The sequence below is a fragment of the Pleurodeles waltl genome, chromosome 6 (genome assembly GCF_031143425.1).
Source record: "Pleurodeles waltl isolate 20211129_DDA chromosome 6, aPleWal1.hap1.20221129, whole genome shotgun sequence".
Taxonomy (NCBI): Eukaryota; Metazoa; Chordata; class Amphibia; order Caudata; family Salamandridae; genus Pleurodeles; species Pleurodeles waltl.
In genome coordinates, this window is record NC_090445.1 from 920,661,574 (window position 1) to 920,682,738 (window position 21,165).

Below are 21,165 nucleotides of genomic sequence, written 5' to 3' on the forward strand. Positions count from 1 at the left end.
GTTGGCACACTAGGCCTGTCCCAAGACAAGTCCCACAACTACTACTCCAGTTAGCACTGGAATAGCCAGTCTCCATGTGGAATCAACAGTGTGCCCAGGGCAAATCAGGGTCCACACTGAAGCTACTGTAGTCTCAGAGGGTGGGGTGGATTTCGCCACACTTGCTGCCTGGCCACTTAACATGCAGAAATACAGGCAGCAGCTCTTGATACATGGGAATAAAGTAGAAGCCCTGATGGATAAAGGTGCCTCTGTCACCATGGTGACAGACGGACTGGTTTCCCAAGGGTAGTACCTGGCTGGACAGACATATCCAGTCACAAATGCTGACAATTAATCTAAAGTCCATCCCATGGCAATGGTAACTTTAGAATGGGGAGGGGTCACTGGCCTGAAACAGGTGATAGTCTCCGCTGCAATCCCAGTACAGTGTTTGCTCGGGAATGATCTGGAGTCCTCAGCATGGGCTGAGGTACAGCTCAAGACCCATGCAGCCATGCTGGGTATCCCTGAACTGGAGTGTGTCAAGACTAGAGCACAAGGCAGAGCACAGGGTGAAAAAGAAGTGTTGGAGTCTGGAATAATGCCCCAACCTTCCAAGAGGAAAGGAAAGAAGACTGGGGTATCAGCTTCTTCACAGCACAAGAAACAGGACCTCTCTTCTCAGGAAGATGTCCTATCCCCTGAGGGAACTGTGTCCATGGAGCTGGAGCCTTATCAGGTAGAACTCTTGGGCCCAGGGGGACCCTCAAGGGAACAGCTGTGTCAGGGACAACATACTTGTCCCCCTCTTGAAGGTTAAGACAGCAAGCAGCTGAGCAAGAAAAAGGCAATGTCAGTGGAACATACAGGGTCTATTGGGAAGATGGGCTCCTTTACACTGAGGCAAGAGATCCCAAACCTGGTACCACTAGGAGAGTGGTAGTGCCTCAGGGGTTTAGGGAGTTCATTCTGACCTTAGCCCATGACATTTCCCTTGCTGGGCATTTGGGACAAACAAAAACTTATGTCCCAGAAGGTAAAAGAGTTTTCCAGCTCCTGTGTCACGTGGCAAGACAGGTGGCCATCCAAAGGCCCCCCTCATTCCACTTCCAGTGGTGGGGGTCCCCTTTGAGAGAGTGGGAGTGGACATAGTGGGTCCACTTTCCCTCCCACCCGCCCTTGCTGCTTCTTTCCCTCCCACCCGCCCTTGCTACTTCTTTCCCTCCCACCCGCCCTTGCTGCTTCTTTCCCTCCCGCCCACCCTTGCTGCTTCTTTCCCTCCCGCCCGCCCTTGCTGCTTCTTTCCCTCCCGCCCTTGCTGCTTCTTTCCCTCCCGCCCGCCCTTGCTGCTTCTTTCCCTCCCGCCCGCCCTTGCTGCTTCTTTCCCTCCCGCCCGCCCTTGCTGCTTCTTTCCCTCCCGCCCGCCCTTGCTGCTTCTTTCCCTCCCGCCCGCCTGCCCTTGCTGCTTCTTTCCCTCCCGCCCGCCTTCCCTTGCTGCTTCTTTCCCTCCCGCCCGCCTGCCCTTGCTGCTTCTTTCCCTCCCGCCCGCCTTCCCTTGCTACTTCTTTCCCTCCCACCCGCCCTTGCTGCTTCTTTCCCTCCCTCCCGCCCGCCCTTGCTGCTTCTTTCCCTCCCTCCCGCCCGCCCTTGCTGCTTCTTTCCCTCCCGCCCGCCCTTGCTGCTTCTTTCCCTCCCGCCCACCCTTGCTGCTTCTTTCCCTCCCGCCCACCCTTGCTGCTTCTTTCCCTCCCGCCCACCCTTGCTGCTTCTCACCCTCCCGCCGGCCCTTGCTGCTGCTTCACGTCCCTCCTGCCCCTGCAGCTTATTTCTGTTCCGCCTGTGCCGCTTCTCCCCCTCCCATCTGCCCTTACTTCTTATTCTCTTCCCTTCCCTCCCTCCCTTGCTTCTTATTCCCCTCCCTCCTGCCCTGCTTCTTATTCCCCTCCCTCCCTGCTTCTTATTCCCCTTCTGTTGTCTGTGTTGCGAGGCAGCTACCACCCTCGCGTTGCCTGTGTTGCCCAGCCGACCTACCTTAAGAAGAAAAAGCACTATAATGCGGGCAATCCTTGCTACATCATATCGCGTTTTTTTTTTTTTTTACCTTTTAGCCATGTTACACAGCAGTCGCATCCTCTAAACATAAATAAGATGTGTGCACACCAATCGCTCTTGCATAAGCCAGATGTTTTTGCTTTGCCAGTGCTTATTTCTCTGTCACCATTTTTTCTAATATTTCCTTAGCCTTTTCATAACTCTTCCGCCTTTACCGTTTTGCTCTATCCTTTGCGTAATGAATGCTCTTCCACTGTTTTCGTTAGTTTGTCTCACTTTCAGCCACCTATATGCGTTAAGTATTTTTCTCTTTCACCTTTTCTCAGGCTCATGAAGCACCTGGTAATGGTTTAAAAATAGGTTTAAACAGGTGGATGAGGCAGGAAGGTTGCATTACTCTTTACACTAGTGGTTCCCAGCGTGTGTCCGGGGTCACTTGGAAGTCTTCCAAGCCTTCTCCGGGCATCTACAACTGCTTAGAAAATTAAATATTATTAACAGATTTTTTTGTGTATTGTGTGTTTTCAAATCATACACAATGTTTAGACCGGGATCCCTGGATTCCAGTAGTGACTCAGTGGGGAGTCCCCGGATACCAGTAATGATTCAGTGGGGGTCCCCGGGTTCCAGTAATGATAAAGTGGGGTTCCACAGAAGTCAAAAGGTTGGGAACCTCTACTTTACACTGTTTAAAGCATCACTTTAAAGGCTCTCGTTTTGCGCTCGCCCGTTGGTGGGACATGCATGTTTTAAAAGTTGAAAATAACCTTATGATGAACGCCAATCATTCTTGTTTTTTGTAGTGTTGACTTTGAAACCTTTGACATATTGGAAGATGAAGAGGTCAGTAAGGTTTTCTCATCAACTATGTTTCTCATTCAGTTGTATATTTCACTATTCTAAGCTGTTGTTAAAAACATTTTCTCTTTAGGTACGGCAAGGATTAAAAACGTTTTCTAATTGGCCCACATTTCCTCAGTTGTACGTGAAAGGTGAACTTATTGGAGGACTGGATATTGTTAAGGTAAGACTAAAAGCATGTTAACGATCATTAAACAGTTTACAACATTTTTTCCACACTTGTGTGCACATTTTGCATTTTTTTTGCGATTCATTTTGCCTTGTAGCAAAGACCATATTCTCCTAATTATTAGTTATTCTTGTTTATAGATGACCGTATATCAGCATCTCGGTTTTGCTTCCACCCTTTGATTTGCCTGGTTCCAGAAAATGGAACATTTAGTTTGCACACTGAAAGATTTGACCGTACAGTACTTAATGCTATTCCATATCTTTCTCAGCAATTATCTGGAGCTTATTTTCAGTTCACTGTGAGTAAGTACTGTGGTTGCCACCTAGTGGTTGTTTTTTACTAGCTCCATCTTCTTCATAGTTATTGGATAAAACTTCAATAATTCTTGAATAATACTTTAAATTGGGAGAAAACGATATAAAGTTTGCATATTGGAGGTCAGGTCTTTACAGTGATCTGAAGCCAGGGTGCACTCAGTGTCCCACAATCACTCCAGCCATTACTTCACTCCCTCCTGCCAGTTTCTAGCAAATCAGTCCTTTACTCCAAGACTTGGAATTACTCCACAGCATTCACATTTTTTTAACATGCCTTCTTTTCGTTTTTCATGCAGTTTTTTAAAGGGGAAAGGAGATCCGAGTGCCCACTCCAATGCCTCATTTGCGCCATCTTTATTCCCCTCTATCCTCTCAGCATCTGTATTCCTGGTATTGTGTCCAGCATCCTTGAATGTTTTTGAGTGAGAGTCATCTTTCTCCTCTTAGCGCCATAGCGCTGCTTGTGTTCAGAACAAGGGTGTCTTATTTAGCTTTTCAGAGTTAACTTCCTCAGTAATTACTGAGCTCCTGCTTAAGCTGCTCATAAAACTCCATTTACATATAGACACTTTCAGTTATTTATAAGTCAGGATATACAGGACATAAGGGTCGTGTTGTTGGGGGGCAGTCATGATCGAACTGTTACTGTCCTAAAGGCCACAATTAAGTTTTGACATCAACTCCTGGTCTCCGTGATTGGTAAAGTGGCCCTAACAAAACTGAGCATACTTTATATTTTTTGCCAACATTCAGTACTGCTGCCCCAAAGAGACTTCTTTCAAGCAGCAAAACATTTCTTTATGTATGCAACTAGTTTCTTCTAGCCCCTAAAATGTTACGTCATCAGCAAAATGAAGACATTGCTTTTAAACGAGTCAATATCGTTTGGTGAAAGGAGATGTTCGAGGAGAGGAAGATGTTGATTAGAAACGTCTGTGGTCCAATCTGAATCTGTAAAAGATCGATCCACATTAATCGTGTTTTGAAACTTCAACCCTGCCTTGAACATGGCTGTGGAGATGGAAGATGAGGGAGCCCTCTAGGATAGCAGGTTTTGGGTGTATTTGTCCTCAGATCTATCAACATATTTGCATACTTATTTAAAACAGTACAGTAGAAAATGCTGTAGTATTTTTATTAGAACGTGACAATGACTAGTCCCGTGACCAGGCCCAAGTCATAAGAGTACATAAAGCCCTGCGGTGATAGAGTAGAAATGAGAATGGACATAAGGCGATCCTATAAATTGACCATACAATCGGAAAACATTATTAGGAGAGTGAGAGCATCCATTTGAATATCTGGCAGTACTACAAAAACATAGCATTTTAAAATAGTAATTTGTGAAGCTAAAGTTGCCACTCACTTTCAAAAGTTGAAGAAAGTAGAGCTTGTTGAGATTTCATATCTTGCGAAGCAGATATTGGTGCAGGAACCTACCGTATTTATCGGCGTATAACACGCACCGGCGTATAACACGCAGTTCATTTTAAGAGGAAATTTCAGAAAAAAAACCCATTACATTTTATCGGCGTATAACACGCACACATCATTTGCCCCCTATTTTCAGGGAGAAAAAGTGCGTGTTATACGCCGATAAATACGGTATGTAGAAGACAACTTAGCCAGAACTAGGGAAACTCCTCGTTCCCATCAGGCTTACCTTTGAATTTCATAAGCCTTTTGTAGCCATATTTGTGTCTAAATTAGCTGACGTAAATAATGCTTTGATTGAACACACATTACTAAAAATCAGTAGGGGACCGAAAATAATAGCCTTGCCAAAATAAAACTGACATGCTACACAATGCAAATCTTATATCCTTTTGTAACTAATTAATATTGCTAAAAAGATACAGGTGGACACGGTGGCCTGCTGAAATACTCTGATTTCAACCATTTGGTGCACCCAAAACAGGGTGAGTTCATTACATGCATGTTGATTAGTTATCATATGCACACACTTCACAATGTAATAGCTGATTTGGTGGGTAGGCTGCAACTATAGCTAAGGAAAAGGCTTGCAGTTGAGTTTTATGACTCTTTAGATAGAAACTTTGGCGACTTTAGTTAGCAGACTTATTTTTAACAGCAAAACCTAATATTTGCAGACCAGTTTGCTGTGATGTGCACTAAGGGCATCACTTCGCAGAAAGATTCTATAATAGGATACACATTAGAGTGTTTACTTACTTCCTTATGATTGTCTTTAGTGATAGACCATCTTGTGGTTCACTTGAGGGCGGTGCTGTGGTACATGGCATTGTAGCACACAATATAGATTAATTTGCCTATGATGGCTATTTTACCAAAGCTTGTTCAATTTTGAATTTACAAGTAATACTTTAGTAATATTTTTCATGAAACGGATGACCATATTGACCAGGCTTGAGGTGGTGATAGTGGTGTTGTGTAAGCAGAGGGAATAATTTGATGCCTTTAATTGGTTAGTTGTAGAAGGGGGGGCACACTGTGTTGCAGAATTATACAGCTTTTTCTTGGCTGTATAACTGCAACGCGTGATACACTTTATGATCAATAGAATGCATCATAATAAAAGTATGATTTGATGTTTTTGATATTGGTAATGTCTTGTCATTCCCATATCTGACTACTGTTATAGTAGAAACTCGGGTAGTAGTAGTATTTTATTTTTTTGGTTGCTTAAAATCACATACAATAAGAGGGTACAAGATAAAATGTTAATAAATCTATTAAAAGATAATTTACAGTACACACAAAATTATATATATATATTTTTAAACTTCAGATTACATGCTTAAAACGTACATATATAATACATTTCATCACACACCCGATTGCTTTTCCTGAAATCCCCATGAAACAAAACCTTGTAGCTTTGTTAGCTGTTCATGCCCTTGCTCGCTAACCAGCAGTTGTAAATATTGTTTCTTAATATCTAACAGTTTACGACAGAATCCGAGAATGTGTTTAATAGTTTCTTTTCTTAAATTACACAAACTGCATAACATAGACTTGTTCATAGTTTTGTTCTATACCCCCTCAAATTGATTAAGTGAAAAATATTAAAGCTGAAAAAATATTTTATTCGCAAAAGAGTAAATTGATAAATTCCAAATAGCCCTCCGTTAAAAGTTTGTAAGAATGAACAACATAGCCGTTGTGTTAGTACTCTGAGAAAGCCACCATATTACCTTCAAATTGGGGTAATGAAATTACTAGCTTAGTAAGCTTTTAAGTGGTAACTTCTTCATATCGGCAAGAACAGTTAACAAAGGCAGATTATAGTTTGTCGATAAGGTGAATACATTAGAGATTGAGAACAGATCTTTAAACAGATTGCTTGAGGATAATTGCAACCAAATAAAGTGTTTCACAGAATTCTGTTCAGTGGACGCACAATCACAAATGTAATTCAGCATGTTAATACTATTCTGACACAAAATAGATAGTAGTCCTAATTCCAGCCTGTCTTGTTTGAGGAGTAGATTGTCTAATTTGGAATGTCTTACACAATTGTTCAAAATAATGTCTAATTTACTTAAGGAGAGAGAGTTCATGAAAATATAACTATACATCACTATGGATACCATTTTTGATTTACTTGCAGTAATGGTTGAACCTACAGTTCCCTCTCCATATCTAGAAGCACATTGTTTAACTGCAATATCTTATTTATTAGCAATTTTATTACATTTAGTTTTCAAATCCTCAATCTGCTGTGGCCATAGTAATGTGTCCTTTATAATTATGCCTTATAGGCATAACTTTTAACGACCTTGAATTTCTTTATTTCGATTATAAATATAATCATAAAAGCATGACCGCATAAAAAGACAGCACTCATAACACAGTTAAAAGCATTTCATAAAATCTATTACATCATAAACACTGCTAAAAAGGATATCACCCTTCACGTCTAAACATAAAAAATGGGACGGCTTATCAATGTACTAAAAACCATAGTTCATCACTTTGTTCAAAACAGGGCAGATTTTAGAAAAGAACAAACTATTAAAGCCACGGTAGAATCGCTTAGCAGCTGCAGGTAAAGAAAGACGGGTTTGAATTGTAAAAATATCTTTGCTTTAAGGACTGGCAATAAAATCCTTCTCCTTGGGAGTTCATAATGCCTGCAGAACAGGGCAAAATGCTCAAGAGTCTGGAGCAACCAAACATCACAGGAACAAAATTTAATGGAGGACGAATCCTATTGCCCTGGGGGGAAGCAGAGATTGACCCTAATAATGCCCAGCCTGAATCTGGTGAGAAGCGATCTCTCCCATGGTTTATTAACAAAGGAGATATACGCTTCAGGACCAGCTGTAGTTCTCAAGAGCAATAGACGTCTCAAGGTTGGGTTACCCTGGGCCAAGTTCTCTCTGCATTCTATGGCCTGCTTGAGAAAATGCTCTTTGACTAACTGTAGGAAGTTGGCTCTGTATGTACTATATCAAAATGAGATATAGTGTGCAGAGTCCAAGGGTTCCTTCAAGAGGCTTGACAGAGGCAATAATCAATAATACTAATGCTCTATTTTTTGTAGCTTCTTTAGCACGTTGGGGCCAAAGGATCTGGTGATCTCCAGTTGGGTTATTGCTGGCAGATCCGGTGGTCTAGTGGCAGTTGCATTGCCGACACCACCACGCCAACAAAACACCATCCGCCATATTTCAGTTTGAAAAACGTCGTGTCAGTGTTGTGTTGGTGGGGCGCTGGGTGCAGTGCATGCGCCAGGACCCGTTCCTCCCGGACAACCACCTAGACGACTAGGTGAGGTGTCCGCCCAAAAGGGGAGGGGGGTAATGGTGTGTGTGGGTGGATAGGGGGGGTGTTGTGAGGGAGTGTCAGGGTGTATTTGTGGGTGCATGTGTGTCAGTGTGTGGACTTGTTTGTGTACGGTTGTATAAGTATGGGGGTGGGGGTTACTATGGTGAGCAGGAGGGGTGAGAATGTTGTAAGGGAGTGGGGTGTGGGGGACTTTTGGATGTAGGGGCGGGGTGGGGAAGTTCTCTACCAGTGACAGGAATGCAAATTCCTGTTGCCGGTATCATTTTCACCAGGGTTTTTGTGGCGGTGCTACCACCACAAAAACCCTGGCGGAAAGGGGACTCGTAATACCACCTGCAGTCTTAGGTGGACTGCCGGGTCGGAGATGTCACCCCTCTAGTAGGCCTTATAGCCTACACACAGGTGAGGACATAGCTGCATGAGCACTATGCCCCTACAGTGTCTAAGTCAATTCTTAGACATTGTAAGTGCAGGGTAGCCATACTGAGTATATGGTCTGTGAGTTTGTCATTACGAACTTCACAGCACCATAATGGCTACACTGTATACTGGGAAGTTTGGTATCAAACATCTCAGCACAATAAACCCACACTGATGCCAGTGTGGGATTTATTGAAAAATGTACACAGAGGGCATCTTAGGATGCCCCCTTTATGTTAGCCCAACTGATAGTGTAAGGCTGATCAGTCTATGCCAGCCTGCCACTTCCAAATGATTTTCGGACCACATGGGGTGAGTGCCTTTGTGCACTCTGTGGTCAGAACAGAGCCTGTCCTGTGTGGAGGTGCTTCACACCTCCCCCTGCAGGAACTGTTACACCTTGTGGTGAGCCTCAAAGCCTCAAGCCTGGTGTTACAGTGCCCCAGGGCACTCCAGCTAGTGGAGCTGCCCACCCCCTGGACAAGCCCCCACTTTTTGGTAGTAAGTCCAGAGGGATAATGAGAAAAAGGAGGAGTCACCCCGTCAGCCAGGACCACCCCTAAGGTGTCCAGGGCTGAAGTGACCCCCTCCTTGAGAAATCCTCCATCTTGCTTTGGACGATTAGGACCAATAGGTATAGGGATAGGAATGTGCCCCCTTCCCCAGAGGGAGTGGGCACCAGGAGAGTGTACCCACCCTCAGGGAGAGTACCCATTGGCTACTTCCCCTTTACCCTAAGCACACCCCTAAATTTAGTATTTAGAGGCTACCCTAAACCCATCTCTTCAGATTCCTGATGACCTCAAGAAAGAAGAAGGACTGCTGAGCTGAAAACCCCGCAGAAGAAGAGGAGACAACAACTGAGTCAGCCCCAGCCCTACCGGCCCGTCTCCTGCTTCAAAAAGCTGCAAGAAAAGAAGCAACATGATCTGCAGGACCAGCGACCCCTGCAAAGCCTCCAGGTGACTGCCTGCATCACTGAGGACCAAGAAACTCCCGTGGACATCAGTCGTGTCCAAAAAGAAGACAAAGAAACCATCTTTAAAGGAACTCTCACCTCACTCCAGAAGCGTTAGTCCAACTACTGTGCACCTGATGCCCCTGGTCCGTGTCCAGAGAAACCCAACTAGCCAGAGAGGATCCCCAGACGACTTGTCCGCCCTGGGCTGACCTCTCTACACCCCCACTACATCGCCTGCAGAGGGGATCCCGCGGACCCCCCTGACCGCGACTGCCCAGGGTGAAGATATCCGTCACCTGGAGAAGCAGTGCAGCCCCCAGGCCGAGAGAAACTGACCACCAGTGCGGCAACGACCAGCAGGCGGCCCTCACCCTTGCCTAGACGGTGGCTTGCCTGAGAGGCCTCCTGTGTCCTGCCTGCAACGCCTAAGTGACCCCCTGGTCCCTCCATACAGTCCTGTTGAGAACCTGACGCTCTGTTTGCACACTGCACCCAGCCGCCCCTGTGCTGCTGAGGGTGTGGTTTTTGTGCCTACTTGGGGCCCCTCTAGTAGTCCTCCAAACCCCCCCTGGTCTGACCTCTGACAACACGGGTAGTTACCTGCAAGCAGACCGGAACCGGAGTACCCCCTGTCTCCATAGGGGCCCACATTATTTTGTTTCCTGTTTGACCTCTGCACCTAAGCAGCCCTGTGTTGCTGGTGCTGGGTAGGCTACCAATGCCCCGGAGACTGAACACGTATGTTTGTTACTTACTTACTTACTCAAAAACTATACTTTACTTACCTCCCCCAGGTACTGTTGAAAATTGTAGTGTCCTCTTTTAAAATAGCTTTTTGCCATTTTAAAGAAAACTGTGTACATTGTTGATTCCATTCAAAGTTCTAAGCATTACTGTGTAAAGTACCTTTCATTTAATGTACTTACCTGCTAAATGAATCTTGTGGTTTTAGAAATAAATTAACAAAAGAATATTTTTCTATATAAACCTCTATTGTTCTGGAGTTAAGTCATTTAGTGTGTGTTTTCACTTAGTATTGTGTGTGTGCAACAAATGCTTAATACTATCCTCTGATAAGCCTAACTCTGGACTACACTACCTCAAATAGAGCATTAGTATTATCTATTATTGCCTCTATCAAGCAGCTTGGGGAACCCCAGGACTCTGCGCACACTATATCTCATTTTGATATAGTATATATAGATACAGCTTCCTACAGTCCCCATCTTCAAGAAAGGGGATCAAAACTTGCCCACGTCCTACCTCTCAGTTTCGTTAATCGATCTATCACTGCAGATCCTGGGTAGAGTAATACTCAGTAAATTAGAAATTTGGGCAGAGGAATATTGGTTTTTTAGCCCATTGCAATATGGCTTCCGCCGTGGAGTGGGCACGGTGGAACAGGCCCCTAACCTTACCCTTATTTTGGGAAATTATGTGACGGCCCAATGTGGGGACTTACATCTGGCTTTTATGGACCTTTCCTGTGCATTCGATATGGTTGACAGGGAGGCCCTATGGGACATGATGGAACGAGCTGGTATAGATAATAAATTACTTGATCTTATCCACTGGATCCATCAGGACATTACCACTAGAGTGCGTTACTCCCGCAATGGTGACTGTACAGCACGATCAATGTAGCTAGGGACGTTAGACAAGGTTGCATATTAGCACCTTTTCTTTTTTTTATTTTTTTTTTAATATATAAATGCCCTAGATAAAGCTTTAATTGGCTGCACAGAAAATGTCCCTAGGGTTGGTAATCAGCTGGTCCCAGTATTGTTATATGCGGATGACACAGTTTTATTGGCATGCACAGCCGTTGGTTTGCAAAAACTCTTGGATGTTTTATTTTATTTTATGTCTGGTCTTAAGTTAAAGGTGAATGATCAAAAGTCCTTTGTAATGTCATATAGTCCTGGGAAGCACAAGCATAGTGTTTTTACCCTGAGGGGGATATGAATTGTAAAAACTCGGATGTTGAATTAATTAGGCATTTTAGTTGATCTGAAGGGGAACTGAGACGAGTTAGTGGTTCTGAGAGCGCAAAATTGAGGATAACAGGTGAAGCCATAGTTAGATTTTCAAGTAAATTAGGGGAAAAGCCGATATGGGACTTAGTCCAGTTGTAAAAGAGCAAATGTATAGCAGTGGATACCTACAGCGCCGGGGCATGGGGTTATTCTGGGTAAGGAATCTTCAGATTGTCGAAAATTGTTTTTTTGTAGGCTTTTAGCCGTTCCCTGGACCATCTGTAGCTTTATTACCCATATGGAACTAGGAGAAGGTCACATCGAAGATTGTGTTGCATTGGCCCCCTTGCTCCTTTGGGTAAAAATCTGGAGGACCTCGCAGGCTTCCTTCTCCACACAAGTCCTGGCAGATTGCCTGAGATTGGACAATAGGGCATTAGTCCCATGGCTCACATACACGAAAAAGGTGTTCTACAAAACTGGTTCTGGGCATCTGTTTGAAAATACAGAATTGGTTACATCAAGTTGAAAGGCAAGGGTGATTGATTCTTACTTGTCATACAGTGAAGAACTTAGGATTGTAAGTGTGTTAGACAAGTATTTGTTAATAAGATATATGCATCTATCTACCCTAGATCCCTATCTAACATGGTCAGTGAAGCCTGCACATAGGTTTTATCTTACCCGTTTAAGGTTGGACCTAGTTCATTTGTTTGCCTTCCCGGTGGCGAAGGCATGGCATACAGTTCTCCCACCGTGTCCATGTGATGGGGTAACAGAGCAATCAACCACACATTTTATGTTGTTTTGTCCCTTATTCTCCTCACCTAGACCATAGATTTGTGCGCCGTATTCTTTTAAACAAATGTCTTTTATCTCATAAAGAAGGGTTGTTCTGCCTACAGCGATTGTCGTCCGAGGTAATCTTTTCAGCGCTCCTAAATTATTTGCTAGTTGCTGTAGGCATCAGAAGAAAATATGCAGTTTAAAATTGAGAAATATATATATTATCAGAGCTGGTATCGGATTTTTAAAGATTTAGAATTCTAAATTTTATATGTAATTTATGGTGTTTTAGCACATGTTTAATTCTTATGTATATTTATTGTAATTTGTTGTCTGTGCTTTTATGTTTTTTTTTTTTTTTTTTTTTTAACTTGGCCAAATAAAGTTAAATTGAATTGGCAACAATGAAGGGTAAACCATATGATGAGGATAACATCTATTTGGATTCACAATGCCGGTGGCCTTGACACCTTTCCAGATATTGGCCTTTATTCACCCAACCCGGATATGGAAACAGATGAGTCTATCTCCTTAACCACATTGGTTAGGAGGGTGGCAGACGTTTTAGACCTGGCTGTGATCACTGCAGAGCTAAAGACAGATGTCCTGACTGAGGTGCTCAGTTTCAGGCTCAGTAAGCTAAGAATCTCTTCTTCCATTTAATGAGTCTGTTATCGAGGTGCTTGTTGGCACCTCGGTGAAGCCAGGATCTTACCATCTGGTAAATAGATCAGTTTTAAGTAGGCCAAGAACATTTTCATTTCACCCTACTCCCCTTTGGCCTTACCAGTACACCTCGGGTGTTCACAGAAGTGATGGTGGTGGATGCAGCCATCTGTAGATGTAGGGAATACCAGTCTTCCCATACCTCAGTGACTGGCTCCTGAAGGTGATCTCGCCTCAAGTAGTTCAGGCCACCTTCACACAACATTTGACCTGTTGACATTGTTGGGTTTTTCATCAACGTGCCAAAGTCACATTTGACTCCTTCACAAAGACTCCCCTTCATTGGAGCCACCCTGGAAACAGTGTTTTTCTGAGCTTTCCCTCTGCCTCAAGGAGTCCAGGTCATTTGGGATATGACCTTGAAATTTCAGCCCTTGACCTGGTTCTCGTTGATAGCAACTTTGAGGTTTCTTTGCCTCCTGCATCTTACCCATGGGCTCTGCAGTGGGCTCTGAACTCTCAGTGGGCTTGGCACCAAGGGGACCTATCAGAGTCATTTCAGGTGTCAGAGGAAATTGCAAAAGAACTGCAGTGGTGGCTGCTTGACTGCTGCTTGACCGCAATTTGACCAGCTGCTGACCCCTCTCCTTCCCCACCCAGATCTAACGAATGTGACAGATGCGATGTTGCTGCCATGGGGAATCCAGCTGGGAGATGTGGAGATCAGAGGACTCTGGTCTCAGACGGAAGCTCACCATATCAACCAGCAGGAGTTGCAAGCAATACACTTGGCATTGAAAGTACTCCTCCCAGCCATCAAGAGGGAATTGGGTGCAGGTTCTCGCAGACAACTCAGCTGCCATGTGGTATTGCACAGAAAGGGAAGCATGGAGTTGTGGCTCCTGTGCCTGCGTCTCTGGAATTGGGGGAAACCTCAGAGCTTCTTTGTAATCTCCCACAACATGCCAGGTTCTTTAAATGCCAGGGCAGACTAACATAGTGTCCCTTCCATAGTGGATCACAAATGGCAGTTACACTTTTAGGTATTTTCCAGCAATGAGGAGAACCCTGGCTGGATCTGTTTGCCACTACAGAGAACATCCATACTTCCTCATAGACACCTTCCTTCTCTGTGGGAGTGTAGGTCTCCTGTATGCCTTTCCTCCTCTATATCTCCTGCCCAGAGTACTGAAAAACATCAAATAAGACCGATTGCAACACATCCTAGTGACATCGAACTGGGCGAGGAAAGTATGATACCCAGAAATTCTGGCCATGAGCATTAGTCCTCCGATCAGGCTGCGACTTCTGCAGCGCAGGGCAGGGTCCTGCACTGCGCAACATACACATCTATGCGTGGAAATTGACTGTCAGCAGTTGATGGCTTTTGATCTCCCTTCTGAGGTGGTTAGTGTCAGCCAGGCAGCTAGGAGTCTAGTCACTAAAATGTTTTACGCAAGACTCTCGCAGAAGTTTGTTGCCTGGTATTTCCCACATGACATTCAACTCTTCAATGCGAAATTGCCTGATATCTTGCTATTTTGTTTTGCCTTTAGCCCAGCAAACTCTTGCTGTGGCAATAGTTGAGGGTTATCGTTCAGTCTTTTTGTGTTTGCCAGAGCAGCCATCAGGTTACAAATCACCTGTTGCGATGAGTTATTTTTAAAGGGCTAATCCACATGTACCCCTCAACACCTTATTTGATGCCACAATGGAACCTTAATTTAGTTCTCACCTACCTCATGCACACTCCTTATGAACTGGTGCACAGCTATGGTCTACACCTTTTGACCATCAAAGCTGTCTCCCTCATTGCCATTACCTTGGCAAGATGAGTGAGCGAACTCCAGGCTCTGTTCGTCCAGCAGCCATACACATCCATCTTCCAGGGAAAATTGGGCCTTCACACTAAAGCAACATTCCTGCTAAAGTGAGTTATTCCCTTCTACATTTGGCAGGCCATCACCTTGTTGGCTTTCTGTGCTCCACATCACCCCTCTAAGAAGGTGGAATGTCAGCGTGACTCTAAGAAGGCCCTGAGTTTTTTTTTGTTTTTTAAATTTAGCAGACTAGAGATCATCATTTGGATGATGAATTGGTTCTGTGATGGCAAGAAAGGGAAAAATGGTGCAAAAGAGAACCATCTCCCCATGGAATGTGCTATGTAATAAGTTGTGCAATGGGCTGGTGAAAAAGCATCCCCAAGAAGGCTTATGTGCTCAATCCACCTGCGCGAAGGCTGCTACCACTTCACTGGTGTGTTGTATGCCATTCTTGAACACATGCCAGGCTTCTACGTGGGCATCCCTTTAAATGTTCACAAAGTACTATTTACATGGCCGAGGGCAGTTTAGATGGGTATTTTGCCCACTCTGTCTGCAGGATTTCCTTATCTGATAAAGTTCACAGCCCACTACCTGGGGAGGCACTGCTTTGGTATCTATTCACCAGATGAGGAATCTGCAATTAAAAGTCTCAGAACAGTTTATTTAGCTTTAATAGCACCTTTTGTGATTAAAAACTCTATCTAACAGTATATATTCCTGACCAACCCCCGTCTCCCACATTCTATTGTATGGACTCATACAGTCCATTAATTAGATGCAGTTCGAGAGTTGCACAGTGGCTCAATCTGTTTCCTATAGGATCTGCGGCTGATAGAAAGTCAATGCATGGAGGTGGCACAGGTATAGCTGTCCCAGTGTCACATCCAGGATGGGACAGATCCCAACTGAGCCATGAAAGGGAACTGCTGTCAAATCTTTGGATTTAGTCTGGTGCCTGGATAAATTCATAAGGTGATGAATCTGCATTTGGATAGAGTCTTTATCAAAAAAGGCGTTAACAAAAGTAACTTATTCATATGATATAGTTCTAGGATAGATCAATGTGAGAAATCACATTTCAATCTAACAACTATTCTCTGGGCCCACCTATCAAAGATTTCCATATGTAGTGAACATACTAGCATATCTATTCTGCTAATCAAGCGTGGAAGGGTAATGAGATGGATGAGGAATGGGACTGTTGAGAGTGGTAGTACGGTACATGAAGTAACCAAAACAAGAACTTTAGGAGATTGTCACCGCATAAGTAAAACCCTAAATGTATTTGGGCTGCCTTTAAAGAATATATGGCAAGCAGAAACATGTCAAATAATGGAAAACGAGGCGCTGTCATAAATACAGTTGAGCATACTGAGCATAATTTCAATCCTGCAGCAGTAAAGCAAATGTGCCTAGCGTTATGCTACTGGAATAGGTCACTAGGCAAAGTAGGCATGTAGTAGTTGTAAACTACTGAACAGGAAGTGGTGGGTAGCGAGCATATCGCACTTGTGATGCATTGTGAAGCTTCATTTCTTCTACACCTACTACACACACACGGATGTTGCTTGCAATGTGAAAGATTCAAATAATAAGTTGGAAAGTCATTATTTTGAGATTTAATGAAATAACCAGTTCTTGAAATAAGTGTTTACTGGTAGTATAGTCATAAACCGCAGTGTTATTTAGACTGCTCAGTTCTGCTTGTACAAAGGATATATACCAGACCATAAGGGGAGATCCATGTACTGGCTGACTACAAAATGTGGTCACTTCCTCTTTACCGCAGGTTCGACAGTGGAAGTAAAAGACTTAACCAGTGAGATTCTCAAAGCCAATCCCACCCTAGATTAAATGGTCATTCAGATTGCCCATGAATGTGTGTTCCAGTATTGGGAATTATATTTCATAAATGTACCTAAGTGATGCACCCCTTAATGGTCACGTCCCCATTGTATCACTGTTACAAATTGGGTCTCTAGTCGGCAGAGGTATACACCCATGTCCAAGTAGGGACCACAATCCTAGTCAGGGTAAGTGACACACAATCACTTTTTGAAATATCACTTTTGTAATGATAAGAAGAGTCTTTAGTTCTTAAAAGCAACAATTGTCTCTTGCAAGCACAAAGTACCTGGTTTGCATCAAAATTACATGCACGAAGACATCAGAGGAGGAGATGCGTGGAAAAAGGTAGGTGTGTGTCAGATTTCTGGGCACACACAGATGATGCGTCAATTCTTTCCCACATGGAAAGGGTTTTGCATCGAATTCCGGCTCGCAGGCTTGAATCCTCTTTGCAATGCGAGGTCTTTTGATGCCCAGGGATGACGCGTGGAAATCCTGGGCACGCAGGACAAAGTCACCGCTGTTGGGTTGATCCGGTGGGCGATGCAGCTGAGTTTCTGTCACACAGCTGGCACTGCGTTGATTCCTCTCGCAGGAAGTCGGGCTGCGTCGTTCCGGCTCGGGATGCGTCGATCTGGTGGCCTGTGCGTCGAACTTCAGGTCGCAACGCTGGCGCTGGGTCAATCACTACTCAGGGAGCCAGGCTACATCATTCTGGTTCTGCAATCCAGTGATTTTCTCACCGTGGGTCAGGCTTTGTGTCAGTTCTGGCAAGCTGTGCGTCAATTTTCGCCGCACAAGGAGTTTCTTTGCAGAGATGAAGTCTTTTTGGCCCTGAGACTTCAGGAACAGGAGGCAAGCTCAATCCAAGCCCTTGGAGAGCACTTCTCAGCAAAGCCAGAGGCCAGCAAGGCAGCAGGGCAACAGCAGATCAGCAGTCCTTTACAACAGAGCAGTCCAGGCGAGTCCTTTGGCAGCCAGGCAGCTTCTCTTGGCAGGTTACAGGTTCTGGTGCAGAGTGCCTGTCCCAAGAAGTGTCTAACTTGGTAGGGTCAGGGACCCAGTTTATATAACCAAAAGTGCCTTTGAAATGGGGGAGACTTCAACGAGTGGTTTTGAAGTGCACAAGGTCCCCTTTCAGTACAACACTGTCTGCCAGGGTCCCAGTAGGGGGTTTGACAATCCATTGTGTGAGGGCAGGCCACTATCCTTTGAAATGTAAATTGCCCTCCAACCTTCCAGCCCAGGAAGACCCATTCAGTATGCATATGTGTGCAGGTGTGGCTGAGTATCCTCTGTTTGTGGTTTCTAGGTGAAATGCACAAGGGAGTTGTCAACCAGCCCAGCCCAGACGTGGATTGAAGACAGGCTGTAAGGCACAGAAGGTTTCTAAGTGCAGAGAAATGCTCACTTTCTAAAAGTGGCATTTCTAAAATAGTAATATAAAATTTAACCTCACCAGTAAGCAGCATTTTGTATTACCATTCTGGCCATACTAAATATGAGCTGTCTAGTCAATGAATTTAGGGATTTTCCACTACCAGGACATATAAAACACATAGGTATATGCCCTGCCGTTTATCTACACAGCACCCTGCCCCATGGGTTACCTTGGGCTTACCTTAGGGGTGACATATGTAGTAAAAGGAGAGTTGAATGCTTGGCAAGTACTTTTAAAATGCCAAGTCGAGGTGGCGTTGAAACTGCAAACACAGACCTTGCATTGGCAGGCCTGAGACATGGTTAAGTGGCTACTTATGTGGGTGGCACAATCAGTGCTGCAGGCCCACTAGTAGCATGTGATTTACAGTCCCTGGGCACATGCAGTGCACTTTACTAGGGACCTAAAAGTAAATTAAATATGTCATTTGGGTAGGAGCCAATGTCCCCATGTTTTAAGGGAGAGGGCACATGCACTTTAGCACTGGTAAAATGTTCAGAGCCCTAAAACCAACAAAAACATTGTCAAAAAGTGGAGGGAGGCAGGCAAAAAGCTGGGGGTGGCCACCCTAAGGCTGTCCGGTCTAATAATCACCAGTTTGTTAAAGTGGATGTGAAGGTAGAAGGCCTCTCTTCCTTTTTTTTTTCCAGCACCTCTAAGCATTGGAAAATGTTGTCATGGCCTGTGTTGCAGTAAGCTCTGGGTATTTCGATTTATCCCTGCAGAAGGCTCCTGCCCGTCAAGTACCTAAGGGTTACCCAGATCCACTCACAAGTGGTGCCATTTGTCATGGTAAGCTCAGCTGTCAGAAATGGCAATGGCAAACGTGACAGTTTGGAGCTGCAAGTTCCTTTGAACAGATTCAGGACTCTCAACATTGAAAGATTTTGGATTGTATGTGAAAATCATCCACACTGTTGCCTGGCCAAGCTTTGGCGAAAAGCAACACCACTGCAGATGCCAGTCCTCTAGTAGAGGACTGAGGGCTGAGACTGCTGTTTGCTGAGACCAAAAGAAGAAACAGCAGGAAGCAAGTGGATGCAAATTGCATTGGATTAGGGTTAAATAAAGCACTGTTGACCGTAACCAATGTCGTCGATTATGCTCTTGTTCATACTAACAATGAGAGCTAGCAGCCTGTCGTGTGTGCCTACTGCCCTTGTAAAACTGCTCAACGTGTTAAACAGTATCATGTCTGAGTGGAAATCTGATTATTTACTGGTGGAATTTATAGCCACTTCGTTGTTAAAAATGCACGCACCATTATATTCGTCAGGATCTTCGCCGTATTCACAAGACAAAGATGCCAAATGTTTGTAATAGTATATTTTATGGCCACATTCTATGCCAGAGTATTGACAGTCTTTCTTACTATTTCAGTTGTATTCCTTGACTGGAGTACAGCCAATTTAACTTTTACAGGACACTTAGCACCACATGTACCCTCAGGGTTGCCAATTGTGGTGATGCCACTTAGCAGTTAAGCAGTAGTCAAATTCCCAATCTCATTTAGGGTAGTAAATATTTTCAAACGTTAAGAAAGTTTACCCGAAAAATATAGCTATAGACTGGTAGATAATTGTTTCTGTTTCCATCTTTGTTACTCAGTAAGGCACCAAATACGTGAGACAGCATAGAATTAAAAATCGTTATTTTATACATGAATTACAGTTACTACTTAGGGGTTACTACAGTTAAATGCGGTATATTGTCTCTAATTGCTAAACAAATCAAATATTAAGAATTTCTGTATTGTTCACAACATGTAGGTACATCATACCCCCATTTAAATTTACATGATCTATGCAAAATGTGTATTTCCTTCCATTTAAAGCACCTTTTTTAAATGTGATTTCATAATTGTAGTTCCTTTTGGTTTAATATATCTAAGTAATTTAAGTTCTTCCCAGGTATTGTGTAATGTGAACATAATCCAAGCACCGAAAGATGCCAATATTGCATATCTTGAATTGTTTAGACCTTATTGGTATGATACAGCTTAGAAAGCAATTCTTATAACACCTTGGACTACGCAAGAGAATTACAAAACAGTGAAATGTTGCAGAAATATGCGAATGAACAATAAATAGAGACACTGCTGAAATCTGCCATTATATACAAATGTTATTCTTGTAGAAAAACTGCAGAGCTTAAGTTCAACTCCGACAGTGTTTTGGGGCTCGTTTGCTCTGAGGTGGTATACCGGTTTTCTCTACAAGCCATCTACACCATCATAAGACCGGGAGAACAGCACGTACCATAATGGAAATAATAAAGATCTAAAGGTAGAGGGTGGTCTAACAGTAGTTACCACCTCGAATGGTTAGAAATGATTTCTATTTGGGAAAAAGCATGCTTCTTCTCTAATAATCCCTTGAATGTGAAGCTATGCAAACGGATGCTTGATGAGTGAAGTAATATTGACGATGTATTATGTAAAATACTGTTAGTAATGTTATCGTCTTTATCGCCATGAGTCATGTCATATTTATTTAACGAACTCTATGTACTGCTTTGCCTCCACAGGAAATGAAAGAAAGTGGAGAATTGATGTCAGTTTTAAAAAGTGAAAATTAATCTGCATTGACGAGTGCCTATGAGGAACTTGAAGTGACCGCTTCTGAGGAATGATTGCTTTCTAAATACAATATTATCCTTCTAACTGAATTGGGAATACAAAGGATTTTGATTTTCTGCCGAAAGAATGTTGAACTTGTTCTTGTCATGTACATCTGATAAATATGCTTGTCATAATAAATGACTTGTGTTTCACTATTTGAAAGGTCATGTAAAGTACACACTGTGCACCCATATCCATTGCAGATATTAAACTGCTCATATCATTTAACTTAATTAAATTTAAATATAAAAAAGTGTCTCATTGTTTGAATGAATCACTGTAACTTTCAAAAAATACTCTTTAAATGCATCTGTCATTCTTGCGAAACAGTGTTCTTTTGCGTTGCTCTGTAATTTATGATATGTTTACATATATTCACAACAGCAGTCTTGCAGGGTCGTACTGGGACTGAAAATAGGCCTGGACACCGAATTAAAAGTGGGCCCCCTTACCAAATCAGAGAG

General features: G+C 43.5%; 1 protein-coding gene across 2 annotated transcripts in view; it reads left to right on the forward strand.

Annotated features, from left to right (window-relative positions):
• GLRX3 (glutaredoxin 3) overlaps positions 1 to 20,957 on the forward strand; it is a 131,677-nt gene extending 110,720 nt beyond the window's left edge. For both annotated transcript variants that reach the window (XM_069239737.1, XM_069239736.1), the window contains exons 9-11: positions 2,838 to 2,877; positions 2,966 to 3,058; positions 20,608 to 20,957. In XM_069239737.1, coding sequence (XP_069095838.1) covers positions 2,838 to 2,877; positions 2,966 to 3,058; positions 20,608 to 20,658 — 184 coding nt within the window. In that variant the 3' untranslated portion in view covers positions 20,659 to 20,957. The remainder of the gene's footprint in view (positions 1 to 2,837; positions 2,878 to 2,965; positions 3,059 to 20,607) is intronic.
• The last annotated feature ends 208 nt before the right edge of the window (positions 20,958 to 21,165 follow it).